The following is a 27,354-nucleotide window of genomic DNA, read 5'->3' as shown; positions in this document are numbered from 1 at the left end:
TAAAACAGAATTAATCATACAGTTACCAATAGCAGAAATCTTTGGAGAGTATCTTGTATTAAACTTTTTTGTACATAAAACCCTAATAAAAATACCATTAAGTTCAGGGGAAAAAAAAAAATAGGCATTTTCACCTCGAATCTAATTCATTGAAAGTGACGGTTCTCAAAGTATCAGACAGAGCTTAGATGTCTTAACAGAAATCACCAGTTGCTGAATTCATTAGTTTCAAGCAATTTTCTCTTAATGAAGTAATCTGTTCATTGATTAATTTCAAGTGCTCTGTGTTCAGAGTTACAGCTTACTGCTATTTTTGTTAAAATCAGTCAAACTCTTTTTGTAGTATTACTTATCACTGCCATTATTTCTGACCTATACAATATCCGTATGTAGAGGATCTGGAAATTGCCTGCATATACTTAAATACTGAGTTTATGAGAGTGATGAATAACGTAGAAGAGGGATGATCAGTAGTACAATGACCTGTGGTACTGCAACTGTCAGATATTAGGCCATTCGGCAAAAAGCAATAGCAAAACTGACAGAAGCAAACAGTAGAAATTTCTTTAAACTTGACTACAGTTTTCTACAACTTTTCCACTAAAAAGGAGATGTTTGTCTTACAATTTTTTCTTTGGGGGTTGGGGTGGGGGAAGCAGAGAGTTCAGCCACCAAATCCAGCAAACTCCAGATCCACTCCATTTCCTGTTTCTAGATGATGAAGCTTTACTGAGCTCCTCTACTTCACAAATGACATGAAAGTATGCTACTTTTTATAGGGGATAAGCAATATACTTAATATAGTCTAGATGCTGGCAGGCTTTTTTTCCTGCAAGTGGTTAATGATGATCACTGTATCAATACCTTTTTCAAAGCAAATTTTAGTTACATGTTTTTGATTTCATGATTGTAGAAGGACAAGGAATTATAGCATGCTGCAAAGAGAAAAAGATTTCTTCCATTACACCTAAGTGAGGATTATAGTTGGTACTGAATTTCAAATTCAGTGTAATTCACAATACTGAGGAAACACCTCAGTACACTAGAAGGTTCATATAAAATGTCATTGAATAGATTCCACAGCATGTCAAATTGATAATTAGCTGTACTGATTACCTAAGACAAGTAAAGTCCCTGATGAGCACTACTTTTCATGTCAAAAAATTACATCAGCTGTATATCATTGAACATACTTCACATAGGTATAATTTCTGCCACAGTTTCTATCATTCAGTAAAACGGTCAGGAAAATTTAAAATACATTTCATTTACCCATTACTGACAACAGCAGTGTGACCAAATCTGTTGACATCTCGATGCAGATTAGGTTTTGGTAAAATCTTCCATTCATCACAAGCTGAAAGATAAAACAAAAAGCATATGAAAACATATATAAAATAATTCCAAAAGTTTTCAGCAAAATATATGTAAAATGGATGTTATCACTCTTTTGTATTTTAAGTGTCAACTAACTTTATTGCCTATTTACCCTCCTTTCCCAGAGGGATCAGTGCAGGTAACCCCTGCTGTCTCGATTGTAAAAACAGACCATCTATACCTCATGACCCTCAAATGTTCTTAACATGCTTTCATCACCTACTGGTCTCACGAACTCTGAAACAAAATTTGACTGATGTATTTAAAACCATTCTTAATATTAATTTTTAGGGGTTTTTTAAATTGTTCTGCAAAATCAGCAGGATTTGACAGACTTTTTTTTTTCTGTTGTCACTAGGTGAAAGCTAAGCTGCTTTTTTCTACCGATAATCTTCTTTATTCTGTTGTTTAAACATGTTATTTATTTGGACTTCATAGGGTCCTTCTAGAGTCTTTATTTGCAGTGATATGCATTTATCAACGTATATCACAGATCAGTGATATACACACTATCAGTCTTTAAACACACTCCATTAATGCCATTTTGTAATTTTTGGTCCTTCTATTCATTTCTTTTTAGTAGGCTTTGGATTTTTAGGTAGATCACCCTTTTAAAAGCATCACTGATGGATTTTCTGGAGAAAAGATTAATAAGCATAAAGATTCTTCTACACTTCCAGAAATTGTAGGATTTGAACTGCAGTCACTAGTTCTGAGAAGCTTTATTTGCATTGCTCAAGAATAAAATCAACAGGTACTCCTTTTAGATGCATTTGTTGAGCAGGTGCTCCAAGAATCTGTCAGCAACACTTATCTATCATGGCATTTATCAAGGCCAGAGGACACTCAGAGAAGTGTCCCTTTATTACACAGTTCTCTGCCTTCACAGCCCGTTTCAACATCCACAAGAACAACCACTGCCATCATTGTCATCAAGTGATCAGTAATATTGCCCCAACATTATGCACTCTCAAATTAGCCAAAGGATTTCAATTCATATGTATTTCATTTAACATCTGTGACAGTAAACTTCTTTTCATAAGTGCTTTAACATAAACTACCAGTCCTCCAGCTGTGCAGCCCATCTCATTTTCATCTTACTTTTGGTATCTTGATTTAAGTATGGTACTAATTACTTTCACCAAGTATTTGAGATGAATGTTGTATCAGTATCTTCACTTCAAATTAACTATTCAAGCATATTTCTTTTAGTAATGCAGCAAGAGCATTTACAAATGTGGTTTCGGTGTGGTTTCATTTTTCTGTCCTGATTGGGTTTTTATTTCTTTAGAACAATTAGTCCTTTCTTCATTATTTCCTACTTGAACTTTACTGACTTCAAATATTCAAATCCCACAGTTACTTCAAATCACTTTAAAACAGAGCAAAGAAAGTACTTTTCTACAGAGCAGGCAAAGCATTTCTGGAATTTGTCTTCATAATGGGTTTTGGAGACAGGTAGGGTAAACTTTCAGGAAAACTTTTATATCAGACAGAGGGTTACTGTTTTTTCATTTAAAAGAACACACAAAGGTAAGGATTAAATCCAAAGTTGAAAACAAGTTAAAGAGAGAGCTCTCCAATTTAATCCAAATAAAACTGTGGCTTTATTTTTATATAAATATATATGTATACACACACACACAAACACATATATAGGTCTTTGATAATTATATTGTCCTTTCAAGTATTCTGAATGAAAACTTACTTGTATTTTGCCTTAATATGGTTTGAAGCCAGAATAACAAGATGACACTTTTTCTTTTAAACAAGTTGCAAAGCTATCAATTTGGACACTAAGACACAATAAAAATTACCTATTTGCTCAGCATACTCTCCATAGTATACAGAAGTAAATAGAGTACATGCCTGTAGAAGCTGCGTAGTCAGAGTTAGTACCACAAAGAAGCAGAAGTGTCCTATAGAGACCAACAGTCAGAAAAGGCCACTGGCATAGAGCAAGACTGTGGGGAGCACATCTGAAACCCTGTTGCCAGGATCTGAATGCAATTATTACACAGGTTGATTTTACCTAATATTGCTGAATTTATTTACCTGTAAGATTCTAATGACAGCCACATCTAAATAAGGTATACTTACTGAGTTTTAAAATTTGGAACAATTTATGCAAGTTATAGATATTATTAAAAAATAAAGGAATATCACCGACAGATCACATATTTCAAGGAAGTCTGCTTAAGGTTAAAAAATAAAAAAAAAAAAAACAAAAAAAAAAAACAAAAAAATTCAAACACCCCTCCTCCCTCCCCAGCTTAAAACAACAATGGATATTAGGAGATCCAAGAGGAACAAATTGTCTTCCAGGCTGGTGTCACACAAAGCCTAAGTCACTCTAACTGCTGGCTACGCTGGTCCTGTTCTCGTTCCCACTGTCAGAACAGTTCATCCTTGCTAGTGCTGCTGTTCTGGCACTTCCAATGCAGAAAATTATTCACAGCAGCACTTTGTCCAGTTGGCTTCCTGTTAGCATATGATGCTGAAACAGCTCGGTGCAAGGTCACACAAGGGTGGGCTCGGCACATGAGAGGGGGCAGGACAGCATGGCTACGGGCAAAACTGCAGCAATACGCCGCTAGATTGACTTAGGCTTCCACAGAGTCACAGCCTGAGCCCATACAGGGAGTCAGAGTGAGACTGTGGCTGTGATAGATAAATAAATTACATCTTTTTATAAATTGGAAACAGAAACTAAAAGCACATTATTACCAGAGTAACACAGATGGTCCAAACAGCAATAATTTTAACATCAGATGGTGGACTCGGAATGGATTTAGTAGTTTGAAGAAAAAGTATAAGTTTCATTCACTGTCTTATAGGACCAATGCATCCCCAAAATCTTGCCTCTTTCTCAACTTCTACCTTTATCACTATCATTGTTAACATTATATTATCATAAAATTATGGTATTATTAATACCTCATCTTTCACAATTGTTCTTTTTTTTATTTTCTCTACTTGAATAGAATGGTGAAAGTACATATATGCCAGAGAGATTTTGTTCCTGAAACAGTTTCCACAGGAGAGATCACAGTACTAGGGCAACAATTAACTACTTATGATCACAAGTTTCAGATGAAGGTAGGAGTAGTATTAAATATAAAAGTTGTGTATTCCCCATATGCCAGCATAACACTGGCATTTGATGCCTCTATGGTGTTTGAACTATGTAAGAAATTCAGACTAAGAGCAATATTATTTATCGGAAATAAATGATCAACAATCATGAATTTAATTTTTATTTCAAAAAAATATTTCCATTTTAAAAGCTATAAAAAGCAAACATTTTAACGCTACAACCAGCCAGCAAAATCTTGCTGTTATACTTAAAAATCAAGTTCTTGCTGCTGTAAGTCATTGCACATTAACAGAAACAGCATGTTTGAGCTCATATGCCTTTGATGGTAAAGGAAACAACTTAAAAAAAACCACACACTAAATTTTAATCTGATCTTGGAAAGTGTTGCATGTTATTTTTTGCATTTTTACAAATATATATACAAATACATACTGTTTCCTGTACTTAGAAATTTATTTAAGAAAAAGTGGAATTTAATGCCGAAGGAAAACCATAAAACCATAATAAAGGCTGGTTTTGAGATAAGAAACCCTTGAGGGCTGGAGATATAATAATTCCTTTCCTTGCTGATGGTATTTGTCAAGCTGGCAGGTCTTTTCAACAGAGTACAAGAAAAAAAGGGGGAGGGAAGCACGTTACAAATAGCCTTCCCTCTTATCTCCTCCTCGCCTTCTCAATGACTACTGAACACTGAACAGAGCATTGTGCAAGAATACTTTTGCTCAGCTTTAAATTCCTGATCTGAGTTTCTCTGTACAAATTGGTTAATTCAAAATACAGATAGTTAACCAACTGATTTTTGGTGGTTTTTGGTAAAGAATCAGATAGAATTCATCCCTGCCTGTCATGTTCACACTTCTTTTGAACATTTCAAAGTACCCAAATTTCCAGACTTACTGTACAGTTCCAAGAAGAAAGTGACAAACAGCAATCACAGTATGAGTTTCAACATTGTTTATGGCTATTACAGCCTCCTGTGTGTTGTTTTTGTTGTATTAAGTCTAATAAGGACGGTAAGCTCTATGGAGTAAAGAATAAAATACTTTCCTCTGTAAAATATTATGCACTCTTAAAGTATTATATAGATAGTAAGTGGAAGGTATGGTATTGGTGTATTTACCATTGTCTGTGTATGTATCCGGGTATAATATATTGCACATGGAAGTCTATACTGCTTTTAACAGAAACAGTTACTAAGCAGATGAAGGAGTGATACTATTCATTCCAAACTGATTAGCAGAATTTTTAGTCACTGAAAAATTCAAGGAGGAATACAGGGGCTGTTCTTCCTATTAGTAAGGCTTCAACCTCAAGAACAAGTCCTACTGCATTATATCATTATTAGAAGAAGATTCATATACTCTTCCCTAGTGTAGATTAAACGGTTACCAGATGATACAGAATTGGCTTTGAGAGTGAATTCACCAGCCATACAAATTACTTACGTGATGAAACACGCCACAGAAATGCACCAGATTTGAGGTCATCCAGCTGATGCTGCCAGAGAAAAACCCCAAATGAACTTTGCATGGAGTAGTGCTCGCCAGGGTCCACTCTCCAACAGGACAGGCCTCAACACCCTATACTTTGTCCAGTCACCTATATCCTTCTCATATACATCCTACCGGCAATATTGCATTACTGGTATCAGAGAAGATGACCAAGGCATTTTATAGAAAAGTTCTCTATGTTGCAACAGTAAGGACAATTTCACAGAGCTTGAACTGAGATGGGAGTCCAGGCTGTCTATGGGGGACGTAAAGACACAGAGAAGGAGTCCCTGAGAATTCACTGCAGCACAATTAAGGATCCATTGCTCAGATCACTAAAAATACAACCAGTTACATCAATACAAAGGTACTCTAATAGCATATACAGTAGGGTAAGAGGAATATGCTATACCAGTATAATATATTCATACATTACTAGAATGCATCCCATGAATGTATCCATGATTTTATAGGAAAAATAAAACCACTATGTTGATTTCTAATCAACATATTCACATCAGTAAAATACTCCAATATAGACTTGCTTTAAAATATTTAACTAAGATCAGATTTACCAAAATGTGACTGAAGGAAAAACAGGGGAAATATAGCATCCTAGCTCTACCCTGTTAGTCCTGCAAGTCTTTTTATGAGTGACTTTTGCTTTTCAGACATACGGTTGAACGCACCATTAAAAACCTGTTTAGGAGCGGAGGGCAGTATAAAGTTTGCACTTACCATTCACATCTGATTTTGAACAATGTATTTCTTAAACATTAGGGCAGAACTGGAGCAGACACAAGTTAACACAGCTCCATTAAATTCATGTCTGAATTAGGTTAATAAAGCAATTTCAAAAATTATACAAGTTGAGCATCCAACTACCTCCAATTCAAATTTTATTTATGAAAATCTAAAAGAACCGCACATCTACAAGCTGTTTTAAAGGTAATTACTCTCCCCTTTCTTCATCTGATTTATTAAATGTATTATGGACATCTCAATTATTTTCAACAACTAAAAAGACTATGAGAATGATTGTCCTGGTTTCGGCTGGGATGGAGTCGATTTTCTTCCTATTAACTGGTATAGTGCTGTGTTTTGGATGTAGTATAAGAATAGTGTTGATAACACACTGATGTTTTAGTTGTTGCTAAGTAATGTTTACGCTAGTCAAGGACTTTTCATCTTCCCGTGCCCTGCCAGGTGTGCAGGGGGCTGGGAAGGAGCATCACCAGGACAGCTGGCCCAGCTGGCCAATGGGCTATTCCATACCATATGACGTCATGCTCAGCATATAAGGCTGGGCGAAGAAGAAGGGAGGGACATTCGGAGTGATGGCATTTGTCTTCCCAAATAACCGTTATGCGTGATGGAGCCCTGCTTTCCTGGGGATGGCTGAACACCTGCCTGCCGATGGGAAGTAGTGAATGAATTCCTTGTTTTGCTTTGCTTGCGCACGCAGCTTTTCCTTTACCCATTAAACTGTCTTTATCTCAGTCCACGAGTTTCCTCACTTTTACCCTTCTCATTCTCTCCCCCATCCCACCTGGGGGGAGTGAGCGAGCAGCTGTGTGGTGCTCAGTTGCCGGCTGGGGTTAAACCACGACAATGACCCTGAAAATCTTGACAACTCACTCCCAAATCTACAAAATTTTGTAAAGAATATAAGAGAACATAAAGGAACTGAAATATTCCCTTTGCAGAAAACACTACAGAAACTCAGATGAAGAACTGTAAGCATTGAGCAGGAAAGAAGCTTACTTACACCTCACCTTCATTTTCCTCCCCCACCATGCGATGCCCAATACCAAACTCTCTCGAAGTGATACTCTCGCTGTTTTCTTTAAAGAATGTAAAGGGCTCATACTTCCAAAATATGATAAAAGGAAGGAGACTTATTTTGTATAGTTTGATAGTAGTTAGAGTAATGATCCAAGATGTAGGAGAAACAGGTTCATTTCCTAGCCAATGAGATTTAAACCTACAGCTTTCATCTCTGTGGAAATTGCCCTAACTGTTCAAGCTAGGTAACTCTTCACTACTCCAAGTTAATGTTGTCCCACTGAAAAGGGGAAAAAAAAAAAGCTAGAAAATAGGGAGCAAAAGTTGTTAGGACAGTCTCTAAAAAAGGGGCAACCAATGTTATATCCTTTACTTCCAGGATCACATTTATATTTTTGCACTGGCAGGCAGGTTTAGTGACAACCTCTTACTACATTTGGAGCTATGCTTTAAGAAAAGATACACAAAACTACATACGTTATGTTTACATTATCAAATCATTTATCATTTTTAAACTATTCAAATAGATTTGAAATGCTAATTATACATTATTCTGCTCAATCACACTCTCTGTAACACCTGTAGTGCATCCTTACGTACTGTGTAGAATCCAATATCAGATTATGCTGGTATGTTCTCTTTACGTATTTGCAATAACTACTCAGTTTTATTCTGGTAAAAGAAGAAATGTTGGTTCACATGTATGGACACACATTATACTTCTGTCCAGTTCTCTTTTTGTTCTAACTCTGGACCACTAAACACTATAAACAACTAAAGCACCATGAAAGTTAGGTACAAAAAAAGACACTTATTTTCTAATTCATTCCACACTGCATAAATATTTTTCTTTACTCAGATAATAAAAATCTCCTTACTCTTAGGAAAACATAAAGGCAAACATGTTTGAAACAGCATGAATTGAATTTAAATTATAGATCTAACACCTACAGCAGAGTCTATATACACAATAGTGACTCCCCAAGCAATATTAAAAAAACCAACAACCTTGAGCTTTACTATTAAATGAAGCAATTACTGCATTATATTATTATGGGTTTGCTCTTCTAATAGTACAGTGATATGGAGGTAATTGCTACTACAGACTGCACCAGAACTACGTTTATGACTTAAGTGCTCAGGAACGCATAAAACTTAATCTATCACAGCCGCTGCTTTACATTTTCTTTGTGATAGCACATTGATAATCCATTTGTAAATCCAGAAGGAGGGAGAATTGTAAAAATAGATGGGTTTGCATTGAAAAAAAAAAAAAAACTTTACAGACATTTAAACTTACTCATTTTGTTGATGACAAAGACTAGAGTTGAAACAAGTTATTTTACAAGCAAACAATTTATGAATAAACAATTCATTTTATTAGAAAATACAAGCAATATGTTTGATTACAAGAGAAATGAAAGTTAATCTCATGAGATAATCTTGAAATTTTTTTCCAAACAGGAAAAAATTTTTAAGCTTTGTTTGAATGCGCTAGAAGAAACTTAATATTTCACATGCAATATTGTCTTTCATAAGCAATTGAATTTTCATATTATTTAATCCATAATAATAAATTGAAATCCAGACAGTAACAAGACTTACAAAAGAAACATTGCAGAGTATATTATTACCTTAAATGTATGGGTTATTGCACTTCTCCCATAGATACAGACAATGTTGAAATACAACTATCACTAGGAGAGAGCATGCAAACAGCTGCTGTGTTCCAATGATTTCAGTTTTTGGCTTTTATAAAGGTTCCCTTTCAGTCATTCTGCATACATTTCTAGGGCATCCAGACACCTTAGCAATTGGCATATGTGAAACAAAAGGACAGAGACGGAATACTTCATACACTGAAACTACAAGAACTGCTTTAGGCATACAGAAATGTAGTTACTAATATTACCATTTGGCCAGGAACTAAAATCAATGTCCTTACCCTTACAAAAAGCATTTTTTTCTTTTTTTCTTTTTTTTTTTTTTTTAAATAGTAGTCTCAGTAGTTAGAATCTCTGTTTTAAATTCTGATTCTGTTTGTCCAATTAATCTATTTTTATCTGCAAATTTTGCATCTGAATACTCCTAAAATATAATGTAAATTTTTTTCCCAACCTCTGATTGAAATGCAAGTGTTTTAAGCACAGCGGGGGCTCCTGTATCATGGTTTTGCAATTAAAAAAAAAAAAAGAAAGAAAAAGGGGTCCTATTAATCCCAAATGAATACTTCAAAAATCTATTTTAAAGTTTTAGAGTACAACTTTGAAATTTTTTATTTGCAGGTGGGCTGAAAACAAGTTCTTCAACATGCACATGTGTGCATTTGTGTATATTTTTATATATATAAATATGTATTTAATACATATGTGTATATAAATACATAGTGTGGTGGTTGGTTTTTTTTATTTTTTAGTAGTCCTTCAACAGGTTCCCCAGGTTGAAATTTGAGCTCTCCTTCACAAAATTAAAACCCACATGGACACAGCCTTCCAACTACCCATCTGCACATTTAGAGAGAGAAGTTTTCCAGTAATGTTAATGTCATAAAAATTATAAATCAGATTTATACAATACATTTATTAGTACTGTAACATTAATTATAAGGCATCATAAGGAAGAAAGACACGAGATGTTTTTTAAATCTTCATACCAGCTACAAAGAATAAGGATAAAAGTGAAGAAACAAAGCTGTAATGCTGCACCCCCCTTTTCTTCCCAAACCTACAGGAGAGAACAGAGCAAGGTACGATTCTTGCTCCAAATCTGGTTACCAGATATAATCTTGTTCCAAAAAGCTGGTTGTTGCTATAGCCCAGAAGAAGGAATGTGACTGAATATTCACAGTGTAACTGCTGGTGTTTTTCAGGGCAATACCAGAGAGTTCTATTTTCTCTGGGAGGGCTTTCCATGATTATTGAAATACCAGAAGGCCAACAGCAGCAAGCAGAATTCATAATACTTTTTAGTATTCGATTACACTGGAGCCCATTTGATAGCTGATCCAAGTATGCCACTTTTGCTCAAATTCATGTAAATATATGTAAAAGCTTGTCCTTAGATCTTCCTAACTTGCACCAAACAATCCTTAGTCATGGTCAAAGAATGAGATGTCTTCATGAAGTGGTTTCATTTTGTTTATAAATGTTTAAAAAATTAAGAACTACTTTGCCTAAAATGTTATTTATTTTACTACTCATCCTTTCACAGAATTAAGCCCAGTTATTGACATGTGTACTCATTAGACTAACTTCTGCAAAACAATTATACTTTGTTTGGAACAGGAGTTGGTCTAGAACTTTGTACAGTACACAGATCACCAGGGCTTCTCTCTGAAGTGTATTCTATTCCTTACCCAATGTATATAATCAAATTAATCAAGTATTCAGAAAAAACTCCCCAGCATGCTAGCCTGGCTGAACCACTTTATGTAGGCAGAAAACTCAGTGGTGAATTTGAAGCCAACAGTAACTGACTCGTGTGATTTTGTTCCTGAAGAAAAAAAAGCAGACAGACCTAATGTCAGACTCCGTACTAAGAAGAAAACATAAGCAAAACGTCAATACTGACGCGTGTCACACTTCCTCTCTAGTTCTACTACACATATATTTAAACTAATCTCTGTGAGGTCTAAGCACTTTGTAGAATTTAAAGTCAGCGGTGATTATCTACTTTCTTTCTACCATGTCTCAGTCTCCCTAAAGCATGCACTTTTTATATATTACAAAGCAGGAATGGGGAGAACTCGGCTCCTAACATATAGTTTCTCAGTTACACAGCAAAGACTGAAGAACAAGAAGATATTTTATTTTGAAAGATAAACCCCTATTCATTGATTACAAGTATGCAGCCATACTTCACACATTCATACACATACATCTCAGTTTGTATTAACTGTCATTAAGTATCTTTCAAAATGCTATAATGGAAGAATTGACGGTTACTGACAGTTATACCTGGATCTCACCAGTTGAAGCCCTTCAGCTTCTTTTTATGTACTGAACAGGTAACTACAGCAGTCCAGTGAACAGCACATAAAGAAAAGCCATAACCAACATCAGTTAGAAAACCACATGTCAACCAGAGCATTAAAGGCTGAGCCCAGTGGCAGCCCTGTTCCCATCGCCAAGGTTCTTCTTTCAGCATAATGTAAACAATAACAGCACGGTCAGAAAAATGCCTCATCTCTGGGAGGATAACCATTTGTGGATCTTTAAGGAGCTGCTAGAGCAACTTGGTGGCAAGTCTGGTGGCAAAGTATCAGCGGAGGACAAAAGCATACCAAAGGCCAGGTTTCTAAAGCTCATTTTATGCAGCAGTCTTCTAATCATACAAATATGTTTACTGCTATTTAAGTAAATACACCAAACGATATTAAATTATGAAAATTAGGGTATCATAATAGTTTTTATAGCATCTCCAGATCTCTGAGTCTTCAGCTTTAACTAATATTCAGATGCAGTAAGCATTTAAAATGACTCAATTGAGCTCTTGGCTCATGACACTTACATTTAACTGTCTAAAACTTATGCATGTACACTAAGTTCAGTACCTAGAGAGCAATGGCTGATTCCAGAAAAGAAGAAAAAAAGCATCTCTGTCCTAAGCTTGGTAAAATTAATTGCTCTCTGGAAATACTTATCTCCCTCCTTTGACTAGACGAAGAGTCTGGATTACCAGATTGCATTACAAACCAACCTTTTAGACAGCTAAACTTAACTGAGATGAATCCCCCCAAATAGTTATTTCACATTAATATGAAAAACAGTAAGCGTTTTCATGGATAATAAAAAGCTGAAGCAATCCATCCATAAGACTACGTCACATATAGTAAGAGATACCATCAAAAGTACTCTGTAGCCCAACTTGAACATAAATAGTATAGGCTCTATCTCTAGGGTTCAGCTGGTTTCCAGACAGGACCCATTTTTTCCAAGGCAGAGCATAGCACTCCATCACTTACAAGGTATCTAGGAAATGCGATACTGATAGCATCAGATATTTTGTTTTCCAAGCATTGTTCAAAAACTCATGATACAAGGTAAATAAAATTCTGAAATATATCCAATTCCATAATTATGTGTGCTGTGACACTGTATTTTTAATTTGGCCAAACGAATAATACAGAAGATTAAGTTTGTATCAAATCAACCTTCATAGATTTATTTTTTTTTAAAAAGAGTAATTACTACACCTGTTTCTTTTGTACTTCATCAGTTTGATAACACACGGAGAATGTGACTTGCAAGAAAATACGAATACCATATTAAATATTGTAATCAACTAGAAAAACAGAAATGTTGTTTCACAAAAAAAAAAAAATTAATGAAGTACGATAAAAAACTCCTGGTGTGAAAGTCAGAAAGCTACACTTATTCGGATCCTGGGACTCATACTATTGATTCTCAAGTGCAGATTCTCCAAATAAATTTAGACCAATATCATCCTCTAAAATAAGGAGGGAGCTCTGTTTCATTAAAAATTAAAACCAGATATAAACTGAAATTAGAACAAGATCAATAGCTCACACCATCAGATGCCTACAAGAAGCTACAGAATATGTAATACAGGGATACAGTCAAAAAAATTCAACTGTTCTGAAAAGACATTATTGGCACGCTCAGTGAAACTGGCAGGAAATAGCACATATATGTTCCAGGTACCTAATTTACCAATTATTTTCTTATGAGAGCAAACACAGAGTGGTTGGTATTGATACACAAAGCCATAAAGATCCATCAACTAGTCTTATGAAAAGGATCTTGTCTCACTCTCTTCTACAACTGTATTTGGATAGTAAACGTTTGCCAAAAATGGATCCAGGCGCTATCCACAAGCTATTCTCAGCAGGATCATGCACGAGTCCATTTCCCAGACTGCTCTGACATATTTCCCAATTTTTAGTTCCCAGGACAAGTGGCTGTGTTTTTTGGCCCAAATATGACCTGTGTGTTTATATTTGCACCCTCTGCATAAAATACGGACATGAACATTAGGGAAGGGAAAAACTATTTCTGGTAAGAACAACAGTGGCAATAAACAAGACAGGAAACAGATTATGGACTCATTAAATTCCCTTAGATTTACAGCCTCCACAATCCTATAGGGAGGCTTTTCCATAACTGCACAGCTCTAATGGCTGGAACCATTCTACAGACTGAAAGCTTACACCCATCTAGTTTTGTCTCAAGACTGTCTTTTACCTTAAACAGCTTTTCTCCAAAGTGTATTCTTATCACATATTTATAAACAACAATCTTTTCTGCTCTCAGGCACTCTCCTGCAAAATTAAATATACCACATCTCCTAAAGGCTCCTCATGCTTCAGTCGGCCTTAATACCACTTGCCATGCAGAGCCCTGTTAGAGTTTGTCTTTCTTAAATGTGTGTTGCCAAAATTGTACAAAAATATCCAGGGCCTTGAGAATGGCTTCGATGCTTCTTTCTTCTTTTCATTAGGACTGCATAGGCAACTTCCACAACCACATGCCACTCCTGGCTCGGACACACAAGACGCTGTCATTTCCAGCAATGTGCCTTCAGTTTGTAGGAGAAAATTCTTATCATTTCCTAAGTGCACCTTGTTCCATTAAACATTATCTCATGTCGACTGTCATTTCCAATCATCTCATTCTCCCTGAATGACAGCCCAGCCTCCTCCAAGTTGGTTGTCAGCAAAGTTTTGTGGGGTTCTTTTGTTACTATTCACCTGTACTTTTGAACTCAGGTAACTGGCAATGAATTCTGTATTTTGACATTTGTACTGCATACTAGCAGTCTTTGGTGCTTCAGAAGTAAACTTTTTTTAGCACCACCCTCCTAAAACTACTTTCTGTCCCATGAAACTAAGCACAAATAGCTTAGCCATTTTCCTCGCGCTGTTGTCCGTAGAACCACAGTTTATCCTTAACAAAATGATGCAAAAGTATTCCATACTCTATTATTGCCCTGATTCATTTAAAGTAGTTATCCCATTAGTCTATATGGGGGAGTATCGTCCCGAATTTTCTTCCTACTCGGCAAGACTACTCATGCTAGCCCGTGGGTGGGGTATTGCTCCATGTGAAACAGACATACACCAAGGCAGTTATCCTGATCAAGTAATGTATTTCAGTCTCAAAGGCAGGAATCTTTTAATTAATACTCTAATCTGGAATGCATAGGAAGAGGCAGGAGGAGGGGAGAGCAATTTGTCAGAGGAAAATATCCAGCAAAATCCATGCATCTCAGCTATCTGCCCCAATCTGTGTCTATTCAGCTACCAGCTAACCAGCTATCTACCACAATCAGTCCCCCAAAAGCTGTTTCTCTACACTCTGCTTCTTGTGGTCTGGACTTCCTATGTTTCCAGATTGCCCTTCAGCTTGTGGCAACTGACACTTTCTTAGTTTCTGGAGCATCACCACCTGACTACCCCTGCCTCGCTTTTCAACTGCTGCCTAGCTTGGCTTCTCCACTCCCTGATTTTCAATTCAGGGCCATTGTGGTGCCGTGATATAAGCACTGAGCAATGCATTTTCCAAACTGCTGCCAATTCAAAACCTTTTTAGCAACCTCTCAAGTGTTACTTGTGGGGAAATGTTTTGGTTTCGGTTTTGGGGGTTTTTGTGTGGTTGGTTTGTTGGGTTTTGGATTTTTTGTTTGTTTTGGGGGTTTTTTTGTTTGTTGTGGGGGTGGGGGTGTTTTTTGGTTTTGTTTTGTTTTTAAATTCCAGCATTATGTTTTGTTAGTACTATGTAGACATTCAGTATGAAAAAAATCAATCAACACTTGGAAGCAATAACCATTAGGGTCTCTGTTCAACACACTTTCATAACATCAAAATGCACCGGTTCTTGCAATTCATTTAGTAACATATCCGCTATTCATATAATAAGACAGTATTAGGCCCATTTTTATAAATTAATAATTTTAGCTGCTACGCTTTGTCCCACAAACCAAAAACTTAAGACTATTATGGAACAAAAGCCTGTTTTTAATTTTATAATATAAATTATAAATAACTTGAAGGGATTGTTTGGGATCAAGGGATCATATTAGCTGACTTGAGAAATCAACACTGTGATATTTAAAACTCAGATGAGAAAAAATACAATACATACCTATATCATATGCAAGAAAGTCAGCAGAAAAGCACTTTGCACCATTACTCAGGGAAGTATCATTATGAGTGTTTCCACCAAAAATAAGCATAGCTCCATTGATTAAGACAGCTGAATGAAGATACCTTGCAAAGCCACTCTCTTTCAAAATAGTCCTGCAAAATATAAGAATAAATTAATACATACTAACATCTGAAAAACTATATATAAACATCAAGAAAATTTATAGAACAACAACACAAAATACAAGGAAAACACTAAACTCTAACTATTAGTAAATATGATGAAATGCATTCTGATTGTTTCTAAGATTATGAATTTTCTCATGTAACAACAAATATATTTAGCATTCATTTAAAATGTCATGCTTTTTTTTCTACTTAAAAAGCCAGTTTGTCAAATAACTTATTGGAAATAAATTATATCATGTTTACATTCTTCAGAAGTGATTAATATGGTAAATTTTACTCAAAACTGAATGAAAACCCATTCATATTATTGATTCCTATTCTTATATATCCTTAGCCAAGTTGGTTTTTTTGCTCAAGAGATGCAATAAGAATTCTTTAGAAGGCTAAAAGAATCTTTAGACTATCCTAAGTATTGGAAAAGGAGAATTTTTTTTTTTATTATTATTAATTGAATACTCAGACTTGGAAAAGAAATGGTAGAAGTCACTCTAGGTATGATGAAAAACACTTGCACTGCTTCATAAATATATTCAGGATGGCAAATTCAACCATACAGAATTTCAGTACCAAAACAACAACAAAAAAAAAAGTCCATGCACATTGAGACTTTGATCTCTCTTCATTCATTTTAGCCTGTGTCTGTGCGGTTTGCTTTGTGCCAGAACAATAACATGGGCCCAACAGTAGCCAAGTGCTATCAATACTACAGTTTTAAAGTGGCAGGTGTGGGGCTAGTAGAGAGAACAGAATACAGACTTGATTCAATCACAGCAAATAAATTTCACCAAGGGAGAGAGTAACCATTTGTGGGTTTTGCTAGCTTGAATTAGTTAAATAGACCAGCTGTAGAAATGTTTGTGAAGAGCTGATTGTATCACCAGTACAGAATATTATTTACATTCCCCTAATAACCTTTTGTCTCAGTAATCTAACAGTTTTCAAGTTTAGACTCTCACTTTCACTTGTGTTACTGCACACTGCTCACACCTGCAATTAAACTGTTTTGTCATTCGTTTCCTGTAACAAACATACTGACTTGACAATCTTTCCTTCTGATTGAATAATACTGTCTCTCTTGAATCACACTGATAACATTTGTTCAATATTTTTACATCATCATAGGGTTTGAGGGAGAGGGTTTAAAGTATGTTTCATTGTTTTGACATAATGATGTAAATCAATCATAAACTCAAGATATTTTTTAAGTGATAAGTGATTGTATGTTTAAACAAGCTGAGAGGAAGGCATTAAACTTAAGTTCTCACATTGTCATTTAAATAGTCCCCCTACCCCTAGAAAATAACATCAAAGGAATACAAAGGAACACCAAAGAGTAAGTCAAAGTAAATGAATTTTTTTTTTTTTTATTGCTTAAAAATGCAATGATTCCTTCAAGCCACCAGCATACCCACCAAAGTGCTACTGTTTTTAATCCTTTTTTTTGTTCTGTTAAGTGACTTGCATTTTTGTTGTGTATTTCTCATTAATATACTTTGAAAATAGAGCACGACGTAAGTGTGTTTTTCTAACCAGGAATTAGCTTGATACAGAATGCTCATTGTACCTACACAGAAAAACGTGATATTTGGTTTCAACTCATCAGTTAACAACATACAAAATTAGTAATGACAAGGAAATAGAACAAGACATTATTTTTAACATTTATTTTCAACTAGTAATGGAGGAATACTGCTGCTATGAGTTGAAAAAATGATAATATACTAAGAACATGTTGTCCTTATCCATTCGGACTATAGATTTCTTTCTGTCTTTTGCTTTACCTGTTTTCTACAGCTCCTACCTCCTATTTTACATAATTGCTATATACTAGGCTCTGTCTTGATTATCCTGCCTTGCAGCTGTCTACAAATAGTTGTCTTGCTCACTAAAGGCCTAAAGAGCCATACACTGTTCTGGGGAAAACTAAGGACTCTCTTTTCTCCACAGTGGATATAACAGCAATCCCCGCAGTTTTTCTTTGGGCTATTCACTTTTCTACTTGTCACCCAACTGCATTGCCCCAGCCCTGGTCCCCACATCGTACAGGGGTTTTTGCCCCTTAATTTTTGCATATTGTGTGCTGAGTTTTATTCCTCCTGATAACAGTAACTTTTCCCCAAGATTCAGCAGAAGTGGAAGTGTAATACAGACCGAGTTTGTTAATTTGGCCATGATTTTCACTATTCATTAGCATCACTGATGAGAGCAATCTTCAGAACTCCCCAACACATATCAACCCCATGCAAATTATGTGAAAGGCTCGGCATACTTTACACTGAATTCATTATTTATGCACATACACGTGCATCTGCAAACATTAGTCCATGTTAACTATACCAATGCCAAGTGTTGCATACAGCAGCGTGGTATTATAATGGTAATAGAAATACCCAGGAGCCAGCAGGTGCTTCCACTGTTTCAGGCCATTATCTAAGCGCAGGACCACATTGCCCCCAATTGCCAACTGCAGCAGTATAAAAGTAATGCAAAGCAATGCAGGTATTACAAACACTGTAATTCTCCATTGTATATTAGAAATAACGTTTACACTAGGAATTAAAATATCGCCCCCTCACATTCAAGAAACATAAAGCTTATGCCTAATTGATATGAAGAAATGAAAACCCTCATATCACTGAATAAAACAAGTAATCAGCTTTGTATATCAAAATTTTGTATACCAAGAAGGGGGCTACAAGAAAGCTGGAGAGGGACTTTTGACAAGGGCATGTAGTGATAGGACAAGGGGTAATGGCTTTAAGCTGAAAGAGGGTAGATTTAGATTAGATGCAAGGAAGAAATTCTTCACTACGAGGGTGGTGAGGCACTGGAACAGGTTGCCCAGAGAAGTTATGGATGCCCCATCCCTGGAATTGTTCAAGGCCAGGTTGGATGGGACTTTGAGCAACCTGGTATAGTGGAAGGTGTCCCTGCCCGTGGCAGGGGGGTTGGAACTAGGTGATCTTCAAGGTCGTTTCCAACCCAAACCATTCTATGATTCTATGACTGAGTGAAGCATATGAACCTCAGCCAGATCAGACAGAGAAACAGAGAGTGAGCGCAAGAGAAAAATGGAGACAGTGAGGACAAGCAAATGCAAGTGTGAAAAAAGCCATGTACGTGGGCATGAGAAAGTCATCATGATTCCACCTCTTCCTCATATCCCATCTAGCCAGCAGCACATTCAGTTGCCTCACTGAGTGCTTTTAATACTGAGTATAAGATGTCACAAATACAGTAAACAAAGATTTTATTACTACATAAGTGTCATCACTCGATCCTCTCAGCCAGTTTTCAGTCCCATAGTACAATTGACTTCCAGTGTAATACTCAGGAAACGAGTAAAAGTTAAGTTCTCTACAAGCTGCAGAGAATACCACATTAGTATAGGGTAGATAGAAGCATTTGTTATTAGTTTTTATATGAATAATGAATAAAAATATTTCAATAATTATTATTATATTGTTGAACAGACCTTTAAAGGACACAATATCATTTTGTTCCAAGAAGAGAGTATAATAAGAGAGCATTAAAATTCCAGCAATTTAAAAATACATTAAAAGGGACAAAAATTTCTTGTAATGATGTTTCCAAGTGCCATGAGTTAGTGACATTCAAAATTAAGAGCCTCAGTGAAACAAACCCACGTTTCCAAGAGCTGAGAGCAAGTCTTGTGTGCTTAAAGTTAAGCCATTAGTGCCCAACACAAATATTGAATTGCAAGAAAAAAATGTTCCAAGAAATAGTTCTTCATCTCAAATCATCTCTGAGGTAAGAAAAAACATTTAAGGTCACTTTCTATACATAACATATAAGAAGCATTCATAAGTTACAATAAACTTGAGGGACAAGGAACTGACAGAAATAGAAACACCAAGAACATTAATAACTAAGGATCCCTATATAATACCAGGAATTTTCTCTCTTATTTCTGATAGTTTTGTGAAAAATAACCTTCCACAGTTCTTAGATTTCTCCGCTTATTTATACAACAGGTACTTGAATGTGCATCACCCATATATTCGTACCATGAGGAAACAGTTCGCGTGTACTATTTCTGCATGGTGGTTATGTCTGGATAGGAGAACCTTTTCTTAATATTTTTAGAACATGTGCAAAGCTTCATCCCTGCCATTCCTTCGATGTGTAGCTCCATTAATCTGCTGGCTAAAGTCTAATCTCTCACCACAATTCTTCCGTTTTGTTGCAGAGAATGTACTGTTCCACAACATGCAAAGGATATGGAGGCGCCTACGTGACTTTACTAGAACCTTACTCTACCTTAATCTGTGCTTATGTTTTCTTCTTCAGTAACAAACAACTTAGTTTCCTACATTATAAATCACACTTACCATGTCCGAGTATTAACTTCGTATCTGTAAAGATCATCCACCAATCCATATTTATTACCAGGTAATGCTTTGTATCCACCATGGACATAAATAGATTTTGTCAGTTCATCATAGACACTAGTATGACCATATCCACCTTGCACAATTGCTCCTTTTGTTTCTGGTACGAGCCAAGAATTAGACCCTGGAACAGAGGTACAAAAGACATAGGTTTAAGGCTTACTATTGTTAACACACAATACTAGGAGTTTCAAATATATAAAATCATTTTCACTATAACTCTAAATACAGCAATAACTAGGGACTTGTTTTAAGAAGTAATTTTATACCAACGTATCAAAATATCTGCAATTGGATATTATTATTAGACTATTAATGCTATTCTTAATTAAATCACAAATACATCGTTGTTACAGATGCCAGGCAGTATCTCATACTCTCCCAGGTGTGAGTTCAGCACACACACAACAGCTCAAAAAAAAAAAAAAGCCCAAACCTTTTGGAAAATAGGAAATTAAGGGTTGTGATTAATTCTCTCTCAATCATAACTTTGTCCCGCAAGAGATGGCTGATGAGAATTCAGCGCTCCAGCTACTGCAGCTGCATTAGGAACACCTGTACTCAATCATGAGGAAAGTGTCTGGAGAAACCTGGCAGAAACTGAACTGCTGTGAGTTGTGAGAAGCGTGTAATGTAAGGTAGCTCAAAGTACACGTGGATACAGATAGACACTTTGCTAGTAAACTGTAAAATTATTGAGCTAAAATCAGTTTCCAACTACTGTTTCTTAGTTACTTAACTGCAAATATACCTACTCAGTTGCTGAAAACTCACAAAAGGATAATTTGATAGCAGCTCATTAAACTGGCACTTAAATCCACATTTTACATCACATCATTAATAACTGCAATGAGACACCAAATAAAACCATTCACAATAGCTGTTACGACTGAAGAATAAAACACAATTGGAAACTATTTTACCATAGCAATAAAAAAGGCAGAGAGGTTAAGTGACTTCTTGTTGCCTGTGGCCCTGAAATTTCCATTTTTTTCCCATCCATCTTCCCGGCTGATGCCATAAGCCACAAAAAGAGCAAGCTAGGAGGTAAGTATTTCCTGTAGAAGAGAGCCTATTGAAAAGAGCCTATGATGATTAGGCAGCCAGTTCTATGGATGTGAAATGGAAGAAATAATTCACTTACAGTCTCTTGAAGATTATGTCAGACGAAAAGAAAGTGTGGACAAGGACTTCCAAAATGGAGCAGTCTCCTAATTCTTAACCTAAATTGGCTGCCATTATGAAGTTATTTATCCAAGCCTAACACACACCACCATAGACCTTGCTTCATCTAAAAGTTAGTTTAAATTCCATTTCAATTTTTATCTGATATTATGTAGGTAGTTTCAGATTACCTCTTTTTCCTCCGGATTCTTCTGTTCAGTGAAAAGACTCATGACTTTCAGTTATTACTGTTGCTATTCTATTTTCATTAAATGGTTTCCAGGCACTGCCTCTATAAGCAAGTTACATTATTTTTTCAATAATGAGTGCTTATAGCAAGTTATAAAGTACAGATTAAACTGGAAGACTTGTGCTGATTTTAGTGTGTATGAATCCTGATATTTGTGTAATACACTATTTATATCTGACACAGTATATTTACATTATTTATATGTAGTGTAATATAACTAGTATTTTATTCCAATCTCTAGTTGGATATTATCAAGCTATTAAGAACTGCAACTCTGAACACAAACATCAAATTTATACCAATAATACTGTATTTTACATACATATTACCTTGCTAAAAAATAGTTTTACTTGATACAATTTATGTAAGAGGGTTGGTGAGGAGTCAACCTGCAGATACATCTTTCTATCACCAACACCATCCTCATTTTTTCATTTAAATAGTGATCAGTCTAAAGATTGGCATATATGCTTTTCAGGGGAAAATTACTATTTCTCCACATAAATTTACACAATGGTGTTGATCATATGCATAATAGAATATTTTGCATTTATATCTGACTGGTTCATGTAGCATTTAGAACATTGTCACAGTAAAATTGCATATTGCATAGCTTTACATGACTTGCACAGAAATTCTTGTGTAATAAAAACTATATGTGATGGATAACTAGCTAAATTTGAAAACAAAGGTCCAGCAACATCTTTCTGAAATAAAAGTCAAAAGTAGTATTACAGTTTCTCCTTCTATTTCCCATTCTAAAATTTAGTTGAGCTGCCTGAATTTTGAACACTGGAATGTATATATGCAGTTTTGATCTCTTTCACACTTCTTCAGCATCTTGAATATTGCATCATTCCGACAAAAAAAATACACTTCTGTCTGAATTTAAAGACATTACTATGCATATGATCTGGTTTTTGGTTTTTTTGGTTTTTTGGGGTTTTTTTTAAGCAATTCATTGATATGGATTTCACCTATCTTTTTTTTAAACATAAATCCAATTTTTGTTGAAGGTATTTACATAACACTTCTCATACTCAAAGAGATCCCACTCTTTCTATCATTAGATCAGATTAAGTCCTCGATTGACCAAATCAGTCATGTGAAACTCTGCATCTTCAACAGCTTAAAAGCCAAATACAGAAAGAACTCTATAAATAAATAAAGCAGAAATAAGGAAATAGGATTTTTTTTTTATTTCCCAGATTTCAATTTGTAAGTATAATAGACAGTGTAAAAATAAGGTCAAATGAATTTTGAAAAAAAAACACAAAAAAGAAAGTCATTCCAGTAATAGGGGTTTCTACTTTTCATTTGTAATTTGACGTTTTTCATCATCATCTGGGCAATCTTCCAGAGAATTCTACCACATAAAGTTTCTCTTGAAATGCCTAGGCAAGTCACTATGATAACTTCAGATAATTAAATCTGTTAGATACTAAACAGCTGGACATAGTTACATGCTGCAATATTCTGGTCACCTTTGTCAAACAGAATCATGCACTTCATGTCCAGCTTTACCACGACCATTTCCAAGAGACTGGTCAAGTGAAAGAAAAAAAAGAAAAAAGGCATCTACAAAAACATGTAAACAGAAAAGCAAATTACAGTTGAGATAGAAGCTAAACTCATTAATTTAATGTACTGAAGCTGGGGGTATGACTCCATTCCAAAATTCTGACAGACACAGCGAGTGAAATTGCAGGCCCAGTAGCAAGCATTTTAAACAAAGCTGCTTAGATATTACCAAAGAAAAGCAACCATAGTGCTGACATTAAAGATCAGAGGGGGGAGACACAAGATCTGGACGCGTAGGTGTTTTCAGTATCTGGGATTCAGTAACGTCCTTACTATAGCGTCACAAATTATTAGTAAAATTTGTAAAAATTAGTAAAATTTGTAAAAATTAGTAAATAAGCCATTATAACAGAATGGGATTTGGGCACTGAAGAAGCAGCAATGAACAATGTTGAAAGGTGCTGGGAGACTTCTTAAGGATCAGAATGAGGGCATTTTATGACACTGTCACAAATTTAAGGTGTAATAATTGCATAAATTTTGACACTATCAATTCACAGAAGCAGCCAAAAAACATGCAGAATGAACTGGATGATCTTGGCTACTGGAAAAAATGTATCAAAATTCAACAGTAACTTAAAGATATTGTGCACTGGGATTAGCAACATGAACTTCTATAAAATGGAAGTTCATTAGTTGATAATGATTGAGAAGAATGAGTAGGAGCACTGCATCATCAGAGCAAGTCATTAATGGCTCATAGACTTTCTCATGGATGCAGTACAAATGTCATTTTACTACATACCAAGTGAGGTGTTCCTGATAAAGTAGGGTTAAGGTTATTTAGCCACGCACTGGTGAAATCTAACCTAGAATATCCCACAGGCTTTTCTAATCATCCATGTTCAAGAGAGATGAACTCCTTGTGGAAAAGGTACAGAGATGAACTATTAGAATGAGAGCGGAATAGATGAGGTTGCCTTAATTAGTCTTGCAAGAGGGAGGATTGGTATCTATAAATATAATTCAAAGAAAATTCCAGCAAGGGAGATGAGTTGCTTACATTAAATGTATCACCCAGAAAACAAGTGAATATAAACTGGCCATTGATAAAGGTGGGCTATGAATTAGAAGATGTCTCGTCGCTAAAATTATAACCAATTTTGCAATCACATCCAAAGATGTAACACCATTCCATCATCAAAGAACGCAAGGCAAGTGAAATAAGAGATAAAACCTTATTCTTTCTTTTAGTTCATTTTTTTGTATGAAACTGATTAAGAAAATCAAAGAAAAACTGCAAATTTGAGCAATAATCATTTTATCATTCAAAATAGAATCATTAAAATAGCATTTTGAGATAAAGTTGTTCTAAAAAGATGTTTGAAAAAAAAAAAAAATTTAATATGCAGTTATATATCCACTAAAAATATCCAAGGTAGATACATTGGCCTGATCTGCCCTTACCACAACACAACCTTCGAACAGATTAGGTAAAAAGAACAAATGTCCAAGAAACACCTCAGTGCACCATCTTCATTTCATTGCAGTGACAAACTTTAAAATTTTTCGAGCAACCATGGAGCTTATGCTAACTTACAAAAAAGAGGAAACACATGTTACATCATAGGGCCGTTTCTTTTAACACTATTTCAAAGAAACATTTTTAATCAAAAGCAACCTATAACCTACTTCTAAAGTCATAAAAAAATTCAGCCTAAAAACCAACGTGATATGCTGCTAATCCAAACAAATCTCTGTCTTCTAAAAAAAATAAAATAAAATCACAGAAGACTTATTCAGAAGTTTCTTAATATACAAGGAGCTTTTATAAGCCTCAGCTAAAACAAAACACCATTATTATATTCACCTTGAGACTCACATTGAGATTCTTAGAAGGTTTATGAGGTATTGCTAACCTAAAGGGAAATAAATTTCCCTGGGGAGTAACCCAGAAAAGCTTTATGGTTCAAGTTAGTAAAATCATTCACATAATCCCCATACCAGGATTTATTGGTTCCTCAAAAGTCGTAAGTCAAGGTATAGCAAGAAAGGACAACAGGAAGCTCTTTTGTTCCTGCAGCAACCACCATACCTTTGGAGTAGAAATGAATTCCTGTACTTTTGCATGGTGGAAATCTGCCTGCAAACCACGTCCAATTTTTCCAGAACGTATTTGACTTTGATAGAAATCACTTTCTTCACTAATCTGAGAAATTTTCAGACCACACACACACATTTGATTCACATGTTTTGTTAATGAGAACTACATACCTATGTGAAAAGCTAGGGAATCCACAAATAATTTAAACTTCTTTGGATGTTTCTCGACCCAGACCACATGGAAATCAGGGTCACAGTAACTAAAGAAGGCTTTAGCAACAGAATTCCACATATCAAGTTAATCAAAGTTAATTAACAGGATTGGATCACTAGAGGTTTCAATTCATATGAACCAAAGGGTGAGTTGCCTCTTTCTATGCCTCTTTCTTTCAGTAGGCATCTGGTAAATGCTTGAAAAATAGCCTTCGTTAGAACTAAAAGCCATGGCTGATAACATTTAGAAAGAATAAAGCAGTACAATTTGAAATGTTAAGGCAATGTATGTTTTAAAAGCAAGCAGAGAGAGAAAATGGGACTCTAATTTTTCTTTCCATAACGTCAGAAGCCCTTTTTTATAACAATTTTTTTTTCCTATTCAGGTGCACAGCAATACTTCTACCACTTCCTGTGTCTTTTAAGTTTGGATTCTGATCTGCTAAAGTCCCAAAAAACTAGTCATTCTTAGTTCAAACCGCCATCTGGAATTTTATGGTTAAAAACGATCCTACAGCTGCAAAACTGTAGATAAATGCTACCGCTGACACAGAATTCAGGAAAGTTTACCACAAAATTTATTTAACTTAGGAGGAGGGGAAGGAGGGAAGTGTAATGCGGTAAAATGAAACATGAGAATTATCCACAGCAGAAATGGTTCAGTTACAGCATATAGACCATATTCTGCAAAGCACTGCATGCAACAATGATCTTTCATCATGTGAGTAGACTCACTGAAATCAATGGGTTTCCACAGTAATACCCTATATTGTTACAAATTTACTTTATATTTGATGCAAGTGAAGCATACGTTTTCTAACAAACTAAATTTCTCACTACTGTGTGATAAAATTATCATCTTAGAAAGGAGACACAAAAACTTGAGAATAATTCAGACCCATAATAACTGCCAGAGAAATAAGTGCTTTCTCCTACTCAAAGCTTATTGTCATGGTATGAAAGGTTTGGGGGTTTTTTTCTTCATTTGTTTGTTTTATATATGCTTAGTTATAGTCTGTTTTATTAATCCTCTACAAACATAGCTTTATAATATTAAAAAAAGTTTAAAATAGGAACAAGTGGTACATTTTCAGCCATAAGGCCAGCAATAAAATCCACCAGACAGAAAATTTTACACTACAAAGTGAATCGTGTACTCGTCCTTTTCATTTCCCTCTTCATAATTAAACTAACCACAATAATAGGTGAAAATAATACCGGTACTTCCACTCCAGGCTAAATAACAGCATGCAAAGAAGCGAATAATTCAAAGTTCCAATAGACATTAGAGTGAATGAGCATGCAGAAAACTAGAACACCATATTTTTATCTTCAAGAACAACAAATTCTCTCTTGTAGATGAAAAAAAGCTTTCAGAAATTAAGTTTTTCAAAAAAACTGGCCTTTAATACTTAACAAATCTTATAATATTGTTGTGAAACATCATTCTAAGACCAGAGTTTTATAGTAGTTTTATGCAGTACAATCAAATTTTTCAGTGTGGATAAAGCACATCATCGTGCTCTTCCTCTTATTCCCATTCTCTTTTATTCTTTTTCAACATTGTTATAAAATTTCAGCACTACCATCAGGAAGCATAAGAACCTTCTAAGTTTTGATTTCCCCACCCCATAAATCTGCTTAAACAG

The 27,354-nt window shown here is 35.3% G+C and overlaps 1 protein-coding gene across 1 annotated transcript in view; it reads right to left on the bottom strand.

Annotated features, from left to right (window-relative positions):
- The window catches only part of ATRNL1 (attractin like 1), a 543,008-nt gene that overhangs the window by 436,084 nt on the left and 79,570 nt on the right, over positions 1-27,354 (bottom strand). Inside the window, exons 9-11 of the mRNA XM_075155134.1 lie at positions 20,395-20,578; positions 15,852-16,006; positions 1,273-1,357 (exon numbers count right to left, since the gene is read on the bottom strand). Of these exons, the coding sequence (XP_075011235.1) occupies positions 1,273-1,357; positions 15,852-16,006; positions 20,395-20,578 (424 nt within the window). The remainder of the gene's footprint in view (positions 1-1,272; positions 1,358-15,851; positions 16,007-20,394; positions 20,579-27,354) is intronic.

Source organism: Calonectris borealis, chromosome 7, assembly GCF_964195595.1.
Source record: "Calonectris borealis chromosome 7, bCalBor7.hap1.2, whole genome shotgun sequence".
NCBI lineage: Eukaryota > Metazoa > Chordata > Aves > Procellariiformes > Procellariidae > Calonectris > Calonectris borealis.
The sequence above is the reverse complement of the archived record's forward strand: the minus strand, read 5'-3'. Positions and strand labels throughout refer to the sequence as shown.